Below are 21,398 nucleotides of genomic sequence, written 5' to 3' on the forward strand. Positions count from 1 at the left end.
CGGCAGCTTCTGTCCGCAGCTTCTGTCTGCAGCGCCAGTTCGATCCCTGGCCACTGGGTGAGGGTCCCACATGGCGCACAGACCTCTCCTGCTGCCTGCTGCTCCCCTCAGCAGTGTATTTCATCAGTCAGTCTGTCCCTGCTCTGGTTCTGGTGAATTCTCTCACCCTCCTGCGCTTCTGACTGTACCCAGTGCTTGTATAAATAAATAAATAAATCTCAAAAGACAATAGCTTTAAAAAAATTTTTAAAAAGTAGATATACATGCTCATTGGACCATCTGTTAAACAAATTCAGTATTTATTGAATCAAATGGAGTTTTAATTAAGAGTGGGAGATCTAAGAATGTCTAAGTAAATGGTCTTTTAGATGAGCTCTCGAAGGAATTAGCCAAGCAAATAGCAAGGAGATAGGTGCTCCACCGTATGTGCAAAGGCCATAATCTAAGGAAAAGCTTGGGAAAGTCCAAGACTTAAACGAAGTCCAAAGGTGAATGTTGAGAGCAATGAGAGAAGGTAACCAAATGAGTTTGTGGAGGTACCTCCAATATAAATTAAAGAAGAACAGAATAACCTACCACATTGAAAAACACTAAGTTGGGACATGAAATGCCATTTGACAATTTTTTACAATTCACCCTGGCTGCTTGGTATGTGAATTTAACAGGGAAGACATGCAAACAAAGAGCAGTTAGGAAGCTGGTAGAGTATATCAGATAAGCAATGACGCTGCCTTGATCTCAACTGTAAACGGCGGAGGTAGACATCAGACCTCCACAATGACTGGATTTGGAAAAGAGAAAGGAAGGGGGCCAAGGAGTTCAGATCTTGGTTTGATCAGCTGGGTGCATGGCAGTGCCCTAAGATGCAGAAACCTATGGGAGGGGCCTATTCAGGGAAGAGGGTAAAACCAAACAGAGCAGACCACTGGCTGTACTTACACTGAGAGACACAAAAGGTACTAGAGCAGGGGCCTCCCTGGTGGGGCAGGGGTTAAAGACAGCGCTATCAAGCTCTCGCTGGCCACTGCAGCATGAGTTCAATCCCAGGCCAGGGAGCTACCCACATGGCGCAGCACACATCCCCTGGCTTGCCCGTTGCTCCCCTCAGCAGCGTATTTCAGTAGATCTGCCTGTTCTGCTCCCCACTCTTCCTAGTGAATCCTCTCATTCCCCCCCAACACCTCTGGCTTACACCCCAGTTTTGTATGCATATATAAATAAATATTTTTTTAAAAATGGTACTAGAGCAAATTGCACACAAGAGCAGTTATCTTGAAAATAGATGAGATGATTGAGGAAGAATTAGACATGGAATGAAAGTAGACAGTAATGACTGCTTTACTATGTGTTGAATATGAGCTAAAATCAGCTTCTGAACTTTTCCCAGCAACACTGTTTCTACCCACTTTAAAATAAGGAAACAAGGTCACACTGCTAATAACTGAGTGATAACCAACCCAGTCTTACTCCAGGCTTAGGCACTGCTCCACACTGTCTCTCAGCAGAAGAGGAAATGAGCATGCAGTAAGATCCCTGAGGGACTCAATTTATAGTTCAGGAAGAACAACTAGCAAAGAGAAGCAGGAAAAGCAGAATGAGAATGTGGCATGGAGAAAGTCAGACGCATAGCATTTCCCCCAAACATAAATGAACCTTTTCTAAAAATTGTTCAGAGATTAATGAAATAATACTGCTAAATATCAAAAAGAGAAAGAGAAGTCAGGGTAAAAGTCAGATGTCTTGGAAAGGAATAGCAATCAGATGGTCAGCTGACTTCTCATGAGCCACAACAGAATTCAAAAGATAAAATAAAGCCAACAGAGTAAGAATAAAAAAAAAATGCCAACTTAAGGTGTGTGCTCTGCCAGACCATCTTTTAAGAACAAGAATAAGGACATTTTGGGTAAACAAAAATATAAGAGTTGACCTCCAACAACATCCAACACCAAAAACTTTTAAAGAATATACTTTACCAAATGTGAAAATGATTCCATAAAGTTCGTTCTAAGGTGCCAATAAAAAAGTGCTCAGCAAAGAAGTTAACAAATCAGTGAATCTAAATATTGTCTATAAAGTAATTTGTGTATTTATAACATGTATAAAAAACTTCTAGTCATCTTGATCAAGGAAAATACAAAATCAGGAATGAAAAATTAAATTTGATTACAGAGTTGGCTAATAAAAGCTAATAAGAATACCATAAACAACTCTATGGCAATAATTTTTTTAAATTATATGAAATGGGACAAATATACAAATCAGATATAATTGTATTCATATATAATCTTAAAGCTAACTGAAAGAGAAATACCTCAATATTTAAAAATTGTATGACTGGCTTAAAAATGGTCTCTTACTAGGTTCAGATAGTTATACAGACAAGTTTTTCCTTATTTCACAAGAGATTATTTGAGCCTTATACAGATTCTTCCAGCGAATACAGAGTGCAAATACTCTCCCATTCACATTATTGGTCAGTATTGTAGCCAAAATCAGACAAGGAGAGTAAGAGAAAAAAATATTACAACCCAACTTAGTTATAAACACAGATGCAAAATCTAAAGAAATATAAGAAAATAGAGTCCAGGATGTTATTTTTAGAAGAGTATTAAAAATATATTATGAATATATTGATTTTTATCCCCAAAATGCAAAGGAAAATGATCTTATGGAAAAACGTCACTCATATTAACAAGTGAAAGAATAGTTAAAAAATCATAATTTAAATATATATAGGAAAAACATTTTATAAAAGTCAGTATCACTTGAAAAATTCTTAGCAAAATAGGTATAGAAGGAAATGTACTCGATAATGTCTGCCAACATCAATGTCACAATAAAAAAATCAGTAAAAATATAAGAATACCACTATTGCTGCTTCTACTTTACAGTTTACTTGAGGTTCTAGATAGCAATGTAAGACAAGGGCAGAGTTGTGGGGAAAGCCAGGTATAGGGTTTTGAAAGGGAAAAACAACAAAAATGCCACTATCCACACATAATGTGAATACCTCTAGTGAAAACTCTAAAGAAAACACAGAAGAGAGTTTAGCAAAATATGGCTGAATATGAAAATCAATATACAAAAATCAATTGTGTTTATTATGCCAGCAATAATTTGAATACTTCATTTAAAAGAAAATACCATTAACAAATATAACAAAAAAGAAAGGTACTTAAGAATAAATCATCAAAAGATATATACAACCACATGAAAGAAAATGATAAAATGTTACCCTGAGTTATTAAAGACCCAAAGAAATGAAGAGGTACATGAAAGGTCATAATCACTATTAAAAATGCATTATTTTTCTCTAATTGACTTAACAGTTTCCATATAACTTCAACATAATTCTTAAAAGGCTTATGAAAGACATTACCAAACTGATCTCTTGATTTCTATGGAGCAATATAAGCCCTCAAGGAGCAAAAAGTACAATATGTACACATTTGCACAACGGAGGATACCTATCAAATATCTAAATATAATATAAAACTTATAAAATGGGATTGAGGCAAGGGTAGACACACTGACCAAAGGATTAGAATAAAGGACTCAGAATGAAAGATACATAGAAATATGGAAAGTTACAATGTTACCGAAGTAGCATCCTGGATGTATGGGGAAAGGATGGATTCTTCCATAAATGATTCTAGAACAAATGGGTATCTAGACATTAATGAAACCCAGCTGCCCTCTCTACAAAATCAATTCCAATTACATTAAACACTTAAATGTGAAAGACAAAATTACAAAATCATTTACAGAAGAAACATATAGGAGAATATTGTCCTTGGGCCATGAAAGAATTTTTCAACCATGATACAAAACATGAAAACGTAAGTGAAAAAATTAATAATAGGACTACATTCGATATAAGTTCTTTTGCTATCAAAAGATACCACAAAGAAGGTAAACTGACAGGTTATAAAAATAAAGAGAACTACTTGAAACATGGGTGACTGAGAATTATTATTCAAAAACATAAACAACACTTAAATGTCAATAAGAAAAAAACACTCAATAGAAAATTGAGGAGAGCTTCTACCAAAGATCAAACATGAATGACAAATACATAGGAAGAGGTTTAACCTTATAATCAGGGAACTACAAATTAAGGCCACAGTAAAATACATTTTACATCTTATAGACATTAAATTGGTACAAACTAAGAAATTTTAACACCAATGGTGGGCAACAATATGCATTAATTGGTAACCTTTTATACTGCAGGTAGAAGAGTAAACTGGTTTTAAAAAAAGGGAGGGGAACAATTTGGCCCTATTTTGTCATGTTAATCATAAGTCTACAACCCAGTAAATTCACTCATAGCTATCTCCCTTATAGATATCAAAAGAGATGATCAAAAGTGTATCCACGAGATCTATATGAAAGTGCATTGTTCCAAAAAGTGGAAATCGATGTAAAGGTTCATCTATAAAGGACATAAATAAATTAAGGCCTATTCACCAACACTGAAAATGCCACCTAGAACAACATGGATAGATCTTAAGAACATACTCTAAGTGAAAAAGGGAAGTAGCACAAGACACCATATGAATATCACTTTTATATTCTGTAAAGTAAAACAACATATTGTGTTTTATTTATTTAATTTTTTTTAAGAACAAGAGAATATCTACCTCTGACAGGGAAGATGGGGAATTTATGGATAGGGAAGGAACCCAAGAGGAGAAAAGTTATGAAAGTGCTCTAGGTCTTACATTGAGTAGCAGGCCCACTGGTCTTCACTCCACCATTAAGAGCAATCATTTCCATACGCTACGTATTTTACCTGGTAGGTGTCAAACACGACATAATAAATATGTCTTGAAATACCTGATTGGGGTAAACTTAAAAAGCATGTGGGAGGACGGGACAAGAAACAGTGTGGACAGCAATTAACAAAAGTCTTGCAACTAGGGAAGGCCTGAGGTATCTATCTGGTCAGTGGGGAACGTGGAGAAGCAGAGGTTTTGATGGGTTTGTTACATTTTGTTTGGTTTTTAATTATGAATTATTTCAAGCACAGAGTTGTCCACCACAACAGTCTATCATTTATTTCTTTCCCCAAACAATACAGCATTGCAGATGCCATTAAAGCACTCTGTGTGTCCTCCCCACCCCACAGTAAGGTCATTCTGCTTCATACAGCTTTCTAACTGAGACATCTAGCGTACGCCTCATCCTGAAGGAGTTCTCCAGGAGGCAGTGCCAACATGTGAACACTGCCCCACTTCCATCAACATTCCCCTACTCACTCACCAGTAGCAGGGCACATGATTTAAGGAGTGTTGTGCTTGGTGCCAAGGTCTCCATACCTCTCCCCTCTCGGCACCCTTCTGATGAACACACAGAGCTCTGGGGCCATGGAACCAAGCATTACTAACTGGCACGGCCATCGCAACCTAACTCTGCCAATGCATAACCTCAATGCTCCAGCCAGCTGGCCCAAACAGAGATGGACAATAAGAAAGGAAAGGCGTGCGGAAAACAGGGAAGAAAGGAAAAGCATTTTTTCTACAATTTGATTAATAAACACATCGAAAGAAAGGTGCTGATTTTCCTAACTTAAATGGACTAACACAATACTGGTTTGAGAGACTATCACCAAGGGTGAACAAAAAGGGCCTCCCCGGTGGCGCAGCGGTTGAGCACTGGGTTGTAAAGCTGCCCGCGGCCTCTGCAGCGCCAGTTCGATCCCTGGCTGCTCCCGGGCCACCAGAGGAGGGTCCCGCATGGCGCACAAACCTCTCCTGCCGCCCGCTGCTCCCCTCAGCAGTGTACTTGGGTCCTTCTGCCTGCTCTGCTCCCCGCTCTGGCTCTGGTGAATTCTCTCGCCCTCCCGTGCTTCTGACTGTACCCAGTGCTTGTATAAATAAATAAATAAATCTTTAAAAAAAAAAAAAAAGAGTGAACAAAAAGATCAGCCAAAAAATGGGTGAGGGGAGGGCAGAGAGAGAGAGATGGTCAGAGTGAAAGGCGGAGGCAGTCACTAGAAAACAGCAAGGAGGGATAGTCATCGGAATTTGTAAAACCAAAACCCGGAAGCTTTAATTTGTCCTTAATGGAGAGTTAACAAATAATTTCTCCCACCCAGGGCCATCTCAGGCAAAACACAATCAAATAATAGTGTTTCGATCTCAGACATAACATCATGTAAATCAAGATACACTCCTAAAATTTACCAACCAAGATGCTCAGCAACATCTTATGGAAGTGCTGATACCTGACTACAGATAATCAATGAATCCAATCCACTAGCTTTAACTACACCACCATCATGTTTACTGGTGATAAAAACATAAGCTATAAGAAGCTTAAATAGTACATAATTACTGAAAACCATTAAACAAGAAAGAAGAGTCTTTTTTGCCTCATAACCCCTCTTCCACCTCTATGCGACACCTCTCACACCAGAATTGCAAAATCAATCCACCACTTTTCTCAGAAAATAAATAGTAATTCTATGGTAGCTGGTTGCTAAAAAGACAATGAGTAGAACATGGTAGCTGGATCTCAGTTGCTGTTAGGACATATAAAATACAGTAGGCTTGTAAGTATTAAAATGATAGGAAGTTTCACTGAAAAAAAAAAAAGTACCCACCATGAATGCTCCCCAGTGGGCTAAAGTTACAGATTTTAAGTAAGATTTATGATAAGCCCCACCCACACCCCCTTCACCATCCACACTGCAGGACCAGTAATCCATCTCTCACATGGATTTCTGCAGAAACCTGGCAGAGGCACCCACACCAACTATCCTTAAGTCTGTGTTCCTGGTTGCAGGCAGAATGTTCCCAGGAACAAATCTGCCTGGCAGCACGCAGCAAAGATGCCCTATGGCCCAGCCTAACAGGATCTGACCCCTATCCTCTTTCCCAACCTGAGCTCACTCTCTAGGCCTCTCCCCAGTCACAGTGCTTTCAGCATGGAAGCTGCCCCTCAGTCCAGCTCACCCACTCAATGTACTTCAGTCCAGGACCCAGCGTGCAAGCCTCAGAGAAGCCACTCTCGATGAGGTCTCACTATTGGAAACTAATACCCCACACTTGTCAAATGTAGAACTTGACAATTCTTTTGTTCATTATTCAGTAAATGTTCATGATTTAGTCAATGTGGGAGACTTTTGTTATTTTATTTCCAGAATACTACCTGCTCACGGTAGATGCTCAGTAAGTATTCAATTTTCAAAGTAAATGAACCATTTTACTGCCATATAAATTTAAAAATAAATATGAAAAATGCAAGTGCAGGAATAAAAAAGATAACCGTGTGTATCTAGTGTTCTTAAGGTAAACGAATACTATCTACAAATCCAAGATTTTCATTTCAAAGGACAAATGGAGCATAACTGTCATTGCCTTCCAAAGAGTCTGTAGTACTAAACTTGAGATTACATTAGTAATACTCCTCCTCAATGTCCAATTGCCATAACTCTCAAACCCATTTTCTTTCCTTTATACATACACAGAAGTCTACATGTACACAGATTCTGTGATTTCCAAGGTTCAGCTGGAAAAGTGAAATCTGCACCTAGTGCTAGTTGTAAAGTATCTTTTGAAAAAATCTGTTCTATATTTCCACATCACTCATTTAAAATATACTTTCTTATTGAGTCATCCTAGAACTCCTATCAATGACAGAAAGATTGTTTTTTTAATTTCAATGCTGAAGCTGGAAATTTTTCTACTTTCTATCACCATAATGTTTAGCACTGTAACTTGTATGCTGGCTCTCAAAAATCATTTACTAAATGAATAAATGAATGAACAAATGAGTAAATGAAATTTAGTGATTCTCAATAATTATATTGTTATCCCAGGAAATATATATATATACAATGGGAATAGTAACATGACATGTATTCATCCCTTTCACTTTTCGGAAGGTTTTGATATTCTTTAAACAATCATGGTTTAAACAATTATGGACTTTTAAAAGCAAAACTCACTGCAGTAAATAATTATGGAATATTTCTCACCTTATATAACTTTACCAAAATCACTGAGGACGAAAGTGTTAAATCCCCGCATAAATGGACACTATGAAAGTAACACCCCATGTTAAACAAAAATAGCTTCTCCAGGGCTAAAAACATAAACTGGAGAATAATGAGAAATTACAAAAATCAGGGATAAACTAGATGTCAAAAGAAATTTAACACTGCGGACAAAAATTTTAGATGAAGTATCACAGTGCCCACAAGAGAATAGAAGAATATTCAATGGTTTGGGACAATAACAAAAGGAGACAATGATATTCAAGAATGCGTGCAACAATGAACAAGGATTAAAACTGGTATTACTTAGCCTTTCTTTTAAAATCACAAAAGTGTGTTATATATGAAATTATATACTCAGTCTTGAAATGTTATTACCACCTGGTGACCAAAATTTTTTCTGAGTTTAAAGCGGTGGTGTCATAAAATATTTCCAATATGAATTCTTATTTTGAAAAGTGAAGGAGTTTTGGGAACACATTCACCTTACATAATGGGAATTTTATAAAATAGGTCTATAATAGCCTCTTTGTCATAAGAATCTTACTTATGCTTAGTAGCAAACACATTCATTAATAAATTCTTCCCATGTCGATTTCAACCATTATTTGAATGACTCATGTGCTACACTGCAATATGAAGGTCACAGTGAAAGATTCTTGAATCTGAACTCATCAGTATTTGAGCAAATGTGGTACTAATATGTAGTTTTCCTATATGTGACATAATGATGATAGATTTTATCCAAAGGTTTATCTGGTCATCCCATATTATTTTTATAAACATTATATAAGTTTTATCTAAAACCACAGTATCTTTAACAATGTTTTCTCAATGCATTTTGACTGCATCCTAGGGCAATTATAACCATCACATTTCCTTGCTAGGTTTTAAACCAAAAGATTTAACACTAGTAATACTGATGGCAGTAAAAATAATAAAAACTTAATAATTTATGCAATCTTAAAATGTTTTTAAATATAATATAAAACCTCTCGAATTATAACTGAAAAGTTTCACATGTTTTTTCAGTCTTAAGATTGCATGCTTTGAAGTTCTATCACTTTATCAATACAAGACATCTATTGAGTAGCAAACACTGCAAAAGAACTCAAATATCCAGAATTCGGTTAAATAATTTTCTCCAAAATAGTTATCACTTTGGATCAAGAAAATCTGCCACGCAAATGATATGATAGGAAAGTTTGGAACTAGGAACACAAAAACCTCCATTTCTATCCTGATACCATCATTAAAAACATGTCCTTCTAGGAGGAGCTAGATTATAATCTCTAACACCCCAGGCCCCAAAGAAATCCTCAGATCAGTATATTCTAAAAAAGGCATCCAACTCAGGGCTGTTTGCCTGGAAATCAGTGCAGGTGCCTCTATTGGAGTTGACTTCCTACAAAGCTGAGGAGCCCCTTCCTGGGTGCTGTCTGTAATCCACTCTTCACAACAGCCTTCCATTGTGCCTGCTCCAGTGATCTGGATGCAAAAAGCTCCAGTCCAAAGTTCCCATGTCAAAATGCCACCCCTCCTTCAAGAATCAGAGTCCATTTACCATGAAGCCTTCACTACCAATTTCCCCCAGCAAGAAATAAATTCTTATGTAAACCCCCATGACATTAATGACACGTGTCATCAGGGCAGTGAGTATTAGTTATGTATGTAATTTTCTGCTCTTTTTTGTCAGAATATATGCCCTTTAGGGTAGGATCTTTCTCCCAATAACCCCATCCATGTCCTATAATTTCTAACACAAAGTCTGAACATGGCAGGGACTAAAAATATATTTTAGCAAAACCATCTATAAGAATTATGGTAGGTGGATAAGTAGCTAGGTAGATAAAAACAATATCCTATTTTCATTGCCAACATATTAAAACACAAGAGGCAAAACTGAAGCTGTGCTACAGGTCTTCAGATAGTGATATAAACAAATATGTTTTTTAACCATTCATAGGAGTTTTACTCATTTTAAGTGAATATAAAAGTAATTACTGACAAAGTATACCAGTTGGCCAATGTTTTTCATGTCTTGGCTCTTTAACATTTTTATACAATATGAAAGCGAGAGCTACCAGCTCAATGTCCTCCTTCATAGAAAGGTATTTTCCTAGGTTCGCAGTCCTCGAAGTACCTTGTATATAAGACTTGGCTTGGGAAATCTGAGATGAAAAACCTCCCATTTGATGCCTTGCAATTCAGCAAAGTATCCCAAAAGAGATTGTTTAAATTAATGGAAGATTAAAGCAAGGAAGAACATTCTAAAAGGTATTCTGTAATGGCCCTTTGTCACCACCTTCTCCGTTTTATTGGGAAAACAGTCTTTGCCCAGGGGGCTGAAAGTTTATATGCCAACCATCAGTTTAACTATTCAAGTTAAAAATGTCAGAGAAAAAAAGTTTGTAATGGAAATGCTGACATGTCATGAAGTAAAGAGGCATAAGCAGGTGCTCCCGTAACCCAGGGTCATAATTCAATCAAGCTGTATTTTGACGTCATCTGTTACAGAAAAAAGCCAAATGGTTTATGAACAGCACCAGAACCCCTGAGATTAAATTACAGCCCTGATATTTAATCATGGGTCTTACTTTGTTATTTTTAATAACACAATACATTTTAACAGTTATTCGTCAACTGCCTTAGCCAAATTAGAACACGTGATGACAAGTGAGCCGGATTACGATGTCCATCTCTCACAATCTGAATCTTTATTATTTTTTCTGAAATGGTAGATTGTACAAGTTCTCCTTTTCTTAAGAAGCATACAGTTGGTACCAACGGATTGAGTCCAAACCTTAATTAAAAGCAGCATGGGGTCCCTGACCAGTGGGTTAGGACATCTGTATTTGTGTCCTGTGGTAGCCAAAAACCAACTGTATGATTTGAGCAAAAGACATTTAACCCTCCCCAAAGTTGGCTCCTAACCTAAAAAATAAGAAGGCATCTCTAAGGTCTCCAGTAAATAAATCTAAATATCTATAAATTGCCTGTTTGAAAAATACTGTGTGCTTTCTTTGGGATACCCTGAGGATCCAAGTACAAAATTTTTATAACTGAAAAGCTGATAATTTTTAATTCAATTAAAATACTCAGATCAAAGAGGTATGATTACATGAGTATTTATAAGCTAAAATTTTTAGAGGCAATATCAGCGTCAGCAAATGAAACAGGTTCTTTAAAAAGTAATGTACAAATACTGCTGAATGTGCGAAGGGATGTTTGCAAAACAAATCAATACAGGCACATCCAACAATGCATTGCAGTTAATAAACTACATATAGTAATTACCACCAATGGCAGTCTAGAAAGTCATTCATTAAATGTTAATTGTCACACAAAAGTACAAAAGCAACCATTTGAACAATCATGTGGCTGCACCTTTAAATAAAATAGTTTCTTACAGTCCTGAAATTCATCCATATAAACTGATTTTAAACACACCTGGGTATTTGATATGCTGATTAACTGGGCCTTTATTTATTTTTGAAATGAAAGTAAATATGACAACCTTTTTCAACACTTTTTGCTATTCCTGGGAGCCTGATATAATAAATATATATTATGTATTACAAAGTGTTAACCAATCTCCTCTAAGGATTTAAATGGCTACTTCTCTTATGTGTCCCTCATAAGCATAAAGAGACATTTGATTCAAAGCATGCACCTAAAACTCATGTGCATTTCTTAGTACTGAATGTAAATGGCTCACAGGTTTAAAAAATAGATAACCATGTATAGCTTTTAAACGTGGTGATGAACTTTGAAAGTTTCATTCAGAGTAGTAAGAAACCAGTAACCACCAACCAAAAAAATTAAAAAAAAAAACCCTTTAATGAAGGTTGTACTTTACTTTCTCTAATACTTTATACTATCCTATTAACTTGGAAGAACACCTGGTCACAAGAAACAGCTCATAAAATACAAAAAAAAAAAAAAAAAAAATGGGTGGGGGAAGGTTGTTTCTACCTCACTTCATTTTGATTCTATGTCTGTGCAAAATCTGACTTCCTCGACATATAGATACACAAATTTTAAAGGTTTGGCCAAGAACATTTTGGTTCAAGACTTGTAAATTGAAGAACATTTCAAAACACACCATGTTCCTTATTAGGCAACTTAAGATCTGTTATCTTGGCTTATGGGAACAGATCTAAATAGCATCATAATACTAAACATTGAAAATCACAGGCCTGGGGCCACCAGGACTCAACTCTATGCCTTGGACGAGGTTGCAAACTTCCAATATAAAATGTAGTTTACCATTAGGAGTAAATGTTTGATCTGTAAAGCTTACAAAATTACTTTGTTTATCATAGCAGATGAAAGCAAAAAGGAATAATTTTAAGCTCAAAACAAAACTGTTTATATGACAGTCTTTACTGCTCCATGATTCTAAGCATTTAAGACAGATTCGAGCAATTAACAGCATAAACTTTCATTACATAGTTCTATTATATATGTTTATGTGACTTAGCTGTTCATCTGTTATTTAAGTGATTTCCTCATTACAATAGTAGGGTAAAGATAATTTGCTGATGCTGTCAAAAATGTTAAGCATTTCAGTCTCAACAGATCTTGGATCCCCACGCTTGTTTAATGCATTTTATTTACTTGAGTCAGTGTCAAATAGAGTACTGCTTCTTCCTTCTGAATTTAGAAAATGTAACATTTTAAGCACATGTCTGGAATAGACATATCAAAACTACAAAACTGTTTATTTTAGTGATGTAGATAGAATTTAAGATTATTGATCTTGTATATTAAGTTTCAAAGCTCTGACAATGAGCTGTAAAACTTTTTTAACAGTTAAAGAGCAGAGATTAACTTTATTTTTAGATTAACAGAAGAGGCTAACCTTGGTCACCTCAACTTCTGGATTAAGTACATAATTCAAAATGAAATATTTTCACTGGAACCCATGCAGGCTGTCCGTTTACAATAGAACAAAAGAACCAATTTAAAAATATCTACCTTATTTTCCTTGTAAAAATAACAATATGAAAGTGACATACTAAGTCACATTTAAATCCAAAATAAAGTTGAAGGCTAGCTTATTTGTATACTAAGGTAGGAAAAATAATAGGCATGGTTTATATATTTTAAATGATATCAAAAAATGCTTATGAACTCTAAAAATCCGGGAAAATACTGCATTATTTTTTATGGCTAGGTAATCTTGAAAAAGCTACATCTGACTTTGTGTGAGAAAGAGAGAGACAGAGACAACATAGAGGTAGCCAGCTCTGGATACAAAACTTAATTCATTACCCATTACCTTGAGAGAACTTGTTTAATATCTCTAAATCTCAGTTTTCTAATCCACAAAGTGGGTTTGGTAATCCTTCCATTTCACTGGACTCTTGTGGGGATTAAAAACACACAATAAATACAAGGTGCATAGCGCACCACTTGGTGCATTAAGATAGATTTTGATTTTGCCAGGTCCATTTCTACCCACACTCTACTATCCAATACCACATCTTGCATATAATGGCAGGGAAGATCAGGCAAAAGAGAATGACTAATGCCTAAACTTCAGCTCCAAACATCAAAAAGCATCCACAGGGCACATACACATACAGACACATTTATTTGTACAAATATTAGAACCCAAACTCTGACCCCCTATTATGCAATAGAAATTACAAAAAAAAAAAAAAAAAAGCAATGAAATCAGTTATTTTATAAAGAATTTGCAGGATAACAGAGAAAGAGCAAATCAAAACTTGTTTTTTAGAATAACAAATAAAGGCATTATTTAGAACCTCCTTCACTTGGGCCTCAGTTTTCTTTGGCTGCCCAAAGAAGGTTTTAGACTATTTGCAAGAGATTTCTGTCCTCAAAAGTCTATGATTCTAATATAATGGATTTAATGCCATTTATTTTTTCACCTATTAAATTACTTTACAAAAAACCATACAACTACCAGCCATTATGAATTGTGCCATAATAGGAAGGTTGTTTTAAAATACACCACACGCAATTAAAAGACTCTACTCAACAAATACCTTTAAGGGGCAATTTTTTTTCCATGCCATAAGCATGTGAACTCAAACTAGTACAGATGAAATTAATCCAGTATGCTGACCATTTGAATTTTCTCTATGGTATGAAACTATTCACTGGATTAATGCTTTTTCTTACTGAATTTACTAATTTGACCTGTCCTTTTGGTGTCAAGTGGATACAGGCTAACTAATCTGTATGAACATCAAGAAATGTTTTCCCACTTCCAAAAAAAGACCCACATCACGGATGTGGTATGTTTTACCAATGCTCTTCATTGTTCAAACACCCATTCACGTGGCGATCTTTCTTTAACAAATGTTGAACACCTAAGTAAAACTAAACATTGGGGGGGCGGGGGGAGCTCAACTTTTAAACTAGGGAGAAAGATACAGTATCCATTACAGACTGATTGCAAAAACATATAACAGATGTCAGGGCTGTTCTTGAGTACAGATAATTTTAGTGACTTTAAAACTACTTTTTAAAATGATGCCAAAGGTAGTACCTTTACCTTTTGCTCCCAAAAGACTCAAAGGTAACCAAGTAAACTTTTGTTTTATTATATCAGAAAAGTAAGCCTTGTTCATTAACGAATTATGGACTCTAGGTACATCTTTTTTCCTTTGGTAACTTTGGCATCCTACTTTTTAATGAGAATAATTTTCAAATCCTCCAGGCATGTGGATGCTTTTAGTTTAAGATCAATGATATAACGGATATTAAATTCCTTTGTATAAGTTACCATACAGGTTACAACTACTTCTTGAAAATAATTCCAGAGCCCACCAATTCTCCCTGTTAAGGTCATGGAAGCTCTGAACCATCATGGCTGAATTGTTTTAGTGCTCTCTGCTGAACACCTGCAAACATCAAACAAAAACTGCTGGTCCTTTCCAGGGTTGACAAAAGCCTTTCATGTGAAAAATGCTCCCTGGGAATGTCAGGCTGTAGCTCAGGTTACATTCCATTCTCCCTAGCAGCCTCACCATTTCTTAAGGTGGTAGGAAAAACCATGTTTGTGAAATGTAAGATTAAAGGGAATATGGCCACACTTTATTTTCATTCTCACATTGCAAATCGCAAAGTAGTCTATATTAATAGAATCAAAAGCTACTGGGAACTCTAAAGCATGAAATATTATCATGCCTCATTTTGAAAAATAACATAGCTGGCTTTTCAAATATTAACAATTTTCTTATAGTTTGGCTTTCTTTTGCCTGGACCCAAGTTTCAAAGCTACACGTGAAAGTGACATCTTAGCCCACTCAGGACAGAGCCCATCAACCTGAAGTAAACTTAGAAAATTATTTCTCTGTCCAAAGTTTCCTAAGTCATGCTTCCAGTGAAAGGGCAAAAATTTATTTTTTTCTGATTAATTTATTTTGTCATTCTTTAAAAGGGATTTATCTTTGTCATGAGGGGAAATATAAGCCATTTTCTTCACTAATAGCCCTGTGTTCAAATAAAAAGAAACCAACACTGCAAGCTGTACTTACATATTAAAGTCACTATAATATTGCATTGGATTAATACTGTGCATTGTCACCCCAGCAGTCAGAATAAAACACTCACTATACTTTTTTCCCTTGCAAGTCAACATTAAGGTCTGAAAAGTACACATCTGATATAATGTAATTTAAAGCTCAATGCCTTAAAAACAATCACAGCATATTCATTAGAAACATCAGAAGACTGAAATCTCTGTCTACATTTCTATATGTAGGCACACACACATATAGCTGTCTTAAGAACTGTGTAAGTTTTAATATATGATCACTTACCAAAATACATTAATACAATTCATATTTATCCAGTCTGTACCCCCTGTAAACACTTAAACATCATAGAATATGAATATAGAAAACAGACCAGATGCACAGTTTTCTTTTTATATGTAATGCAATTTCATGCTTATGCATCACCTTATTTTATTAAACTATACCTAAACTGATACACTTAAGTTATTCCAAATGTGTCAGAGTTTACAAAGTATAAGCATATTTTGCACTCACTTGGAAAACAGACTAACTCTGTGTCCTTCTAATATAATCTACTTTGAGATTTCACCTAAACACATATTTTCTTAAGTAAAATCATGCAGAAAATAGTCAGAGATAAAGTTAGTTACTATCTTGATGTCTAACAGAAAAATTCCATTTGCCTTCACAATACACTTGTACTCATATTTACTTCAAAGTTGTATTGAGAATACAATACAGAAATTGGGAAGCTATAATACTACATCTAATACAACAACAAAAAATAAAATCCCTAAATGGAAAATACAGCAGGGTCCAGAACAGTAAAACACAAACATATGGTGAATAAGTACTTTTAAGCAAAGCAAACCCCAAAATATAAAAGATAGAATGTAACTATAGGAGAGGTTTCATATTTTATATATCAAGTTATAGAGACAAAAATTTCCTTAGGCATAGGAGGGCCAAAAGAAGGAAAAGTAACTTACTTGGAAATGAACAACTTGTAAATGCCATTAATTTTATAAAATCATACTAATGACACAAATCACAAAGGTGAACAGATATCTTTCATTTCCTACAGCACCAAATAAAAACTAAAAGATGTGAAAATATATTCAATAGCTAACAGACAATTCTACTGGCATTCACAGTCTGACTTAAGGATAGTACTCTGTCTAATGTACTGTTACGTACCATTGCCAGAACTCCTAAAATACTGCAGCTGTTTAACAAGCATAAATTAATTTAAGCCTTGAACCTAAAGGATAGCAAGCAAGAATGCACGCCTCCTTCTGATATGAAATTCATTGGACACACAAAAAAAAATTTTTAAATGAGTATCATATTTTCAGTTTTCACTTTTAATAAGAGGACCTTCCGAGAGTCCCCTATTAAAACTACCCTTTAGATGCCAGATAATCATTGCACACAGATTCCTTTGTGAATCGCGCTGTCTTTTTTTTTAAGCATCACCCAAAGATCTTTCATTTATAAAACACAGAAGTCCTCCCAAATTTGCAACTCTACATACAGCTAAAAAAATTCATTACACAAATAAATGATTAGGGAAAAGAAACAGCTAAATCATCAAAAAAAGATATTTTAAATATAAATGAATTCATATTTAGCTTTCAGATTAGCAAGAGGTTCTCTATTTACAGCAGGGTTTGCTATGCAGCATTCATCTGCAAAATTAAGCACTCATTTCTTTAACAGGGTTAATTATACATAGTACCTAATAACTGATATTATTTACAAGGGATTTTCCCTTTTTAAGAAAGTTAGATTTTCCCCTCTATTTTCAAATATGGGACATTAATTTATTCCCCCATGTTAATATTGGCCTTATCTTGACATGTTTGATTACAGCTGTATTAGAAAATTGCTTTTAAATTAAGTGATGGAATTCTGAGACAGTTTCCTTGATTTAAAAAAAGGCCTAATTTTAATTCTGCAAAAGATAACATGTTGTGTAAATCATACCACTGATGGATAATGAAATAAACGTATGATTACAAGCTAAAATTTCAATGACTTTTTCAGAACACTTCAACAAAGCCAAAGATATACAATGCGTGAATAAACAGCTAAGAATATTTAACTACACACTAAGAAAATAATTTACATACTTGAGCCAGTAAAATGTCCACTCGCCAAGGAAGTTGGTCCATTTTTCCCACTGCTCACAGGAGGTGAAAACATCTAAAAGAAACAAAGAAATATTACTGTTGAAAAGAAGACATTTGTGTCTTCAGAGTTTGTCAAAGATCTTGCATCTTTCCTATCAAATAACTTAAGAGTTTTTGCTAAGGGCTCATTTTAGTAAAAAACATCACCATCCAACTGAAATGAAAACAAGCACATTACCAATCACACCCCCCCTCCACCCCATTACCACTCTTGTTCTTTCTTTTTCTTCAGGCTCATTAGATTGCCAATACTAGGCAGTACCAATACATTTTAAACAAACACAGCCCCCAGAATGTTTTCAACATTCAGGTTGGAGGGCAGCAGTCCCTCTAGAAAACACTAGTTTTACCAGGGAGAAGAAAAAAAAGTTGTTTGTTTTATATTGAAAACCTTGGCCATAAACGTGGCAATGTCCATTTCCATCCCGTATAGGATTTGCCTGTCATATGTGAACCCAAATAAAAATAAAAGTGCCACCTGCACTAAATTCTCATTTCGTGCCTAATATGAGAGCAATTTGAAGCAAGTCTCTCTCTCTCTCCTCTCTCTCTCTCTCTCTCTCTCTCTCTCTCTCTCTCTCTCTCTCCCTCCCTATCACTCCCTCTCCAGCATTTACTTCAACCCTAATTGGTTTCCCTCTTCTTCGACGTATCTAGTGGATAATGCGCACCTTCCCTGAGTCAGAGCCTGCAAAAAGCAAAGAAACAAATGGAGAAAGTGCAGCAAGCAGACAGGGGGCTACAAAGCTGCCCAGGGCTATGTTTCCTGGCAAAACTTCCGAAAGCCATTTCTCCAAAAGAAGGTCTAGAAGAGCAGCAGCAACAGCAGCAGCCAGCGGCAGCAGTAGCAGCAGCAACGCGGCAGCAGCAACATGAAAGAACCCCACTTAGAAGGCGGTTTGGATTTTATTTGTGTGTTTTGTGGATTCTCTTTACATTGCTTTGCAAATGCATCTTATACCAAACGCATCTGACATTAAAAATGAATTATTTCCCCTGACAGGGTTGGGACTTGGTTTGAGAAAGGGATGGAGAAGAACCAAGTACAGCGGTAAAACTCCACAAGTGTACAAGTTCTGCTTTGTGCTGATCTCACGACTGAAATTTACAAAAACAGAGTCCAAAGGGTTCTCCAAAATGTATGCTCCGCATCCACACAGTTTTCAGAATCCCAGGAAAAGATGTAATTAGGAGGACTACAAGTTGTACTAAGCCAAAGCATCAAAACTTAAAAACTTTTAGGAGACAACTGAGTCCCCAATTTTCTCTTTTCCATTTCTTAAAAAAAAAAAAAAAAAAAAAAAAATCAAATGAGTTAGTGGCCTAAGTATCAGTACTCTCAAGGTTCAGATATGGCCAAGTTTTAGAGGTGGTTTACAGTCTGAGGGGAGTCTCCCTTGCCTTCCCAGTGGGGGGAGAGTCTATTATTTTGGGGGTTCAGTGGGTAGAGAATGAGACTCTTTAAAAAGCCACAATCTTCCATCACACCCAAAAATCACACTTAAAAACTTGTCCAAAAGACCAGCATATTTACCAAGGATTCAATCAAAGAAAAATTACTCCTGTCTTTTAGATTACTACTGGCTTCTAGCTGAAGTGTTTGGATTTTTTTTTTTTGCTTTGTTTTGTTTTGTTTTTTTTTTTTCACAGCTGTTGTTAGTTTCCACCGTTCTTTCTTACCGCACTGAAATCCAGTAAATCACTCAGCTCTTTGTCCGTCCCTAAGGCAGCCATTCGCTGTTGGTGATGCATTTTAGCAAAATCACACAAACCTAGAAACATGGAAATAACCGCAATCAGAAAATCCAGTCCCAATCCTTGGAGAAAACACAATCGGATTTTTGGAGACTGGGGGGGTTGGGGATCGGGAGGCGGGGGGCGGGTGGGATTAAGGTGGAGAGGAGCGAGGGAGGGGGGAATTGTTTGTTTGTTGTTTTTTTTTTTAAAGACGGAATAGGCAGCAATAGCAAAAAAAAAAAAAAAAAAAAAGCGATATGGATACTAGATTTCCAAAGAGAAGATCAGAACTGCTCACATCCACTAGCAAACCCAATCCGGGGAGAAGGGGCAGGAAAAAAAAAAAGCCGCTCCTCAGCGCATCCTTTTATGCAACAGGAGGTAGAGCGAGAAATGAATGGATCAGAGAAAAGAGAAACTACTCGGAACGATCCGGTCTCAACTTTCCCCCCACCCCCCACCCCACCCCCTCGCACACTCGCCCGCACGCGCGCGCGCACACTCACACACACTCACACACACTCGCACACACTCGCACACTCGCACACACACTCGCACACACACCACTCCCCTCTGCATCTCAAAGTAGCTATAAAGAAATTAAAGATGAGCGTCTCGGAGTGGAGACGCGCCCCGCGGAGGGGTGACAGGCCCGGCGGGCGGGGGGCGCGCGCGGCGCGGCGGCGGGTCGGGTCCCGCGGGGGTCCGGCACCCCCGCGCGTGGAAGAAAGGGCCGTGGAGACGAAAGTCAGGCCCTCGGCAAAGTCGCCCCGGGTCCCCCCGCGCGCGGCGCGGCCGGGGCGGGGTTGGGGGGCCGGCGCGGGGGGAGGGGGCGCGGCGCGGGAGGGGAAGGGGGGTCTCCGCGGGGCGCGCGGGGGGCGCGCGGGCGGCGCGGGGGGCGCGGAGCCGCGTGCGGGGCCGCCGAGCCGAGCCGAGCCCCGCGCCGCCCGGCGCGGCCGCCCCGCGGAGCCCGCCGGCGCCGGTACCTACCGCCCGCGCGCGAGAAGGGGCTCTCCGTGCACCGCCGGCGCCGACGCGGCGCTCATGTCTGCCCGCGGCCGCCAGCACCGCCGCCCGCGCCCGCGCCCGCCGCTGCGCCGGCCCCGCCGCCGCGCCGCCACGACAGCTCCGCAGACACACAGCCAAGATCCCTGACTCTTAACACCAACTCTCTTCTCCGGGGAGGGGAGGGCGGAGGGGGAGGGGAGCGCGCCCGGGCGCTCGGAATTGCAAGTTCAGCAAAGAAATGGGTGGGGGGGCGCCGGCGGGGGGGCGCGGGCGCGCGGGCCGGGCCGGCGGCGGGGCCTCCCCCCCCACACCCCACCCCACCGCACCCCACCCCACCCCACCGCACCCCACCCCACCCCGGGGAGGGGGGGCCAAAAATCTCCTCCGTTAAATCTCCTCAGCTCCCCCCCCACCCCACCCCGCCTCGCCTCGCCTCGCCGGATAAATAAATAAATAAATAATACGAATAAATAAATAAATAAAGGAAAATACCAACGAAAAGGCAGCGAGCACCTCATTTTCCCCTCAGCTCGTCAGTTACAAGCTGAAACCTGAACACTTCAGGGCTTTGCCCGTCTCCTCCGGCCGAGGCACTTTGAAATTTATTCGAGTTTACATCCCCCTGCACTTCTTTCTTTCTCTCTGACTCGCGTTCCCTCTCGCTCACACATCCACACACGGCAAAGCAAGTTTATACTAGGCTGCAGATGCACGTGATGCAAAAAGACTTTGCCAAGAGGAACAATATTTTTCTTTTCCGTGGATAAACCCAGCCACATTTTTGCTGGGGGAGAGGGTCGTTTCGGGAGTTCTGCGTTGGGGCGAAAGCTAAATCCCAGAGTTTCTTTCCCCCTCGCTTTTAAGTCCCAAATACTACAACTGCAAACTTCAACCCCCCTCCCTTCCCCTCCCAAAAAAAAAAAAAAAAAAAAAGGCCAATTTTTGAGCGTGGATGTTTTGTTT

The 21,398-nt window shown here is 38.1% G+C and overlaps 1 protein-coding gene across 7 annotated transcripts in view; it reads right to left on the reverse strand.

The window, feature by feature from the left end:
• Nucleotides 1-19,442, reverse strand: part of TCF4 (transcription factor 4) — a gene marked incomplete at both ends in the record, with an annotated part of 338,835 nt that extends 319,393 nt beyond the window's left edge. For all 7 annotated transcript variants that reach the window (XM_084252844.1, XM_084252847.1, XM_084252845.1 and 4 more), the window contains 2 exons: nucleotides 17,631-17,703; nucleotides 19,371-19,442. In XM_084252844.1, coding sequence (XP_084108970.1) covers nucleotides 17,631-17,703; nucleotides 19,371-19,442 — 145 coding nt within the window. The remainder of the gene's footprint in view (nucleotides 1-17,630; nucleotides 17,704-19,370) is intronic.
• Between the last annotated feature and the right edge of the window lie 1,956 nt (nucleotides 19,443-21,398).

This window comes from Talpa europaea, assembly GCF_964194135.1.
Source record: "Talpa europaea genome assembly, chromosome: 13".
Lineage (NCBI taxonomy): Eukaryota > Metazoa > Chordata > Mammalia > Eulipotyphla > Talpidae > Talpa > Talpa europaea.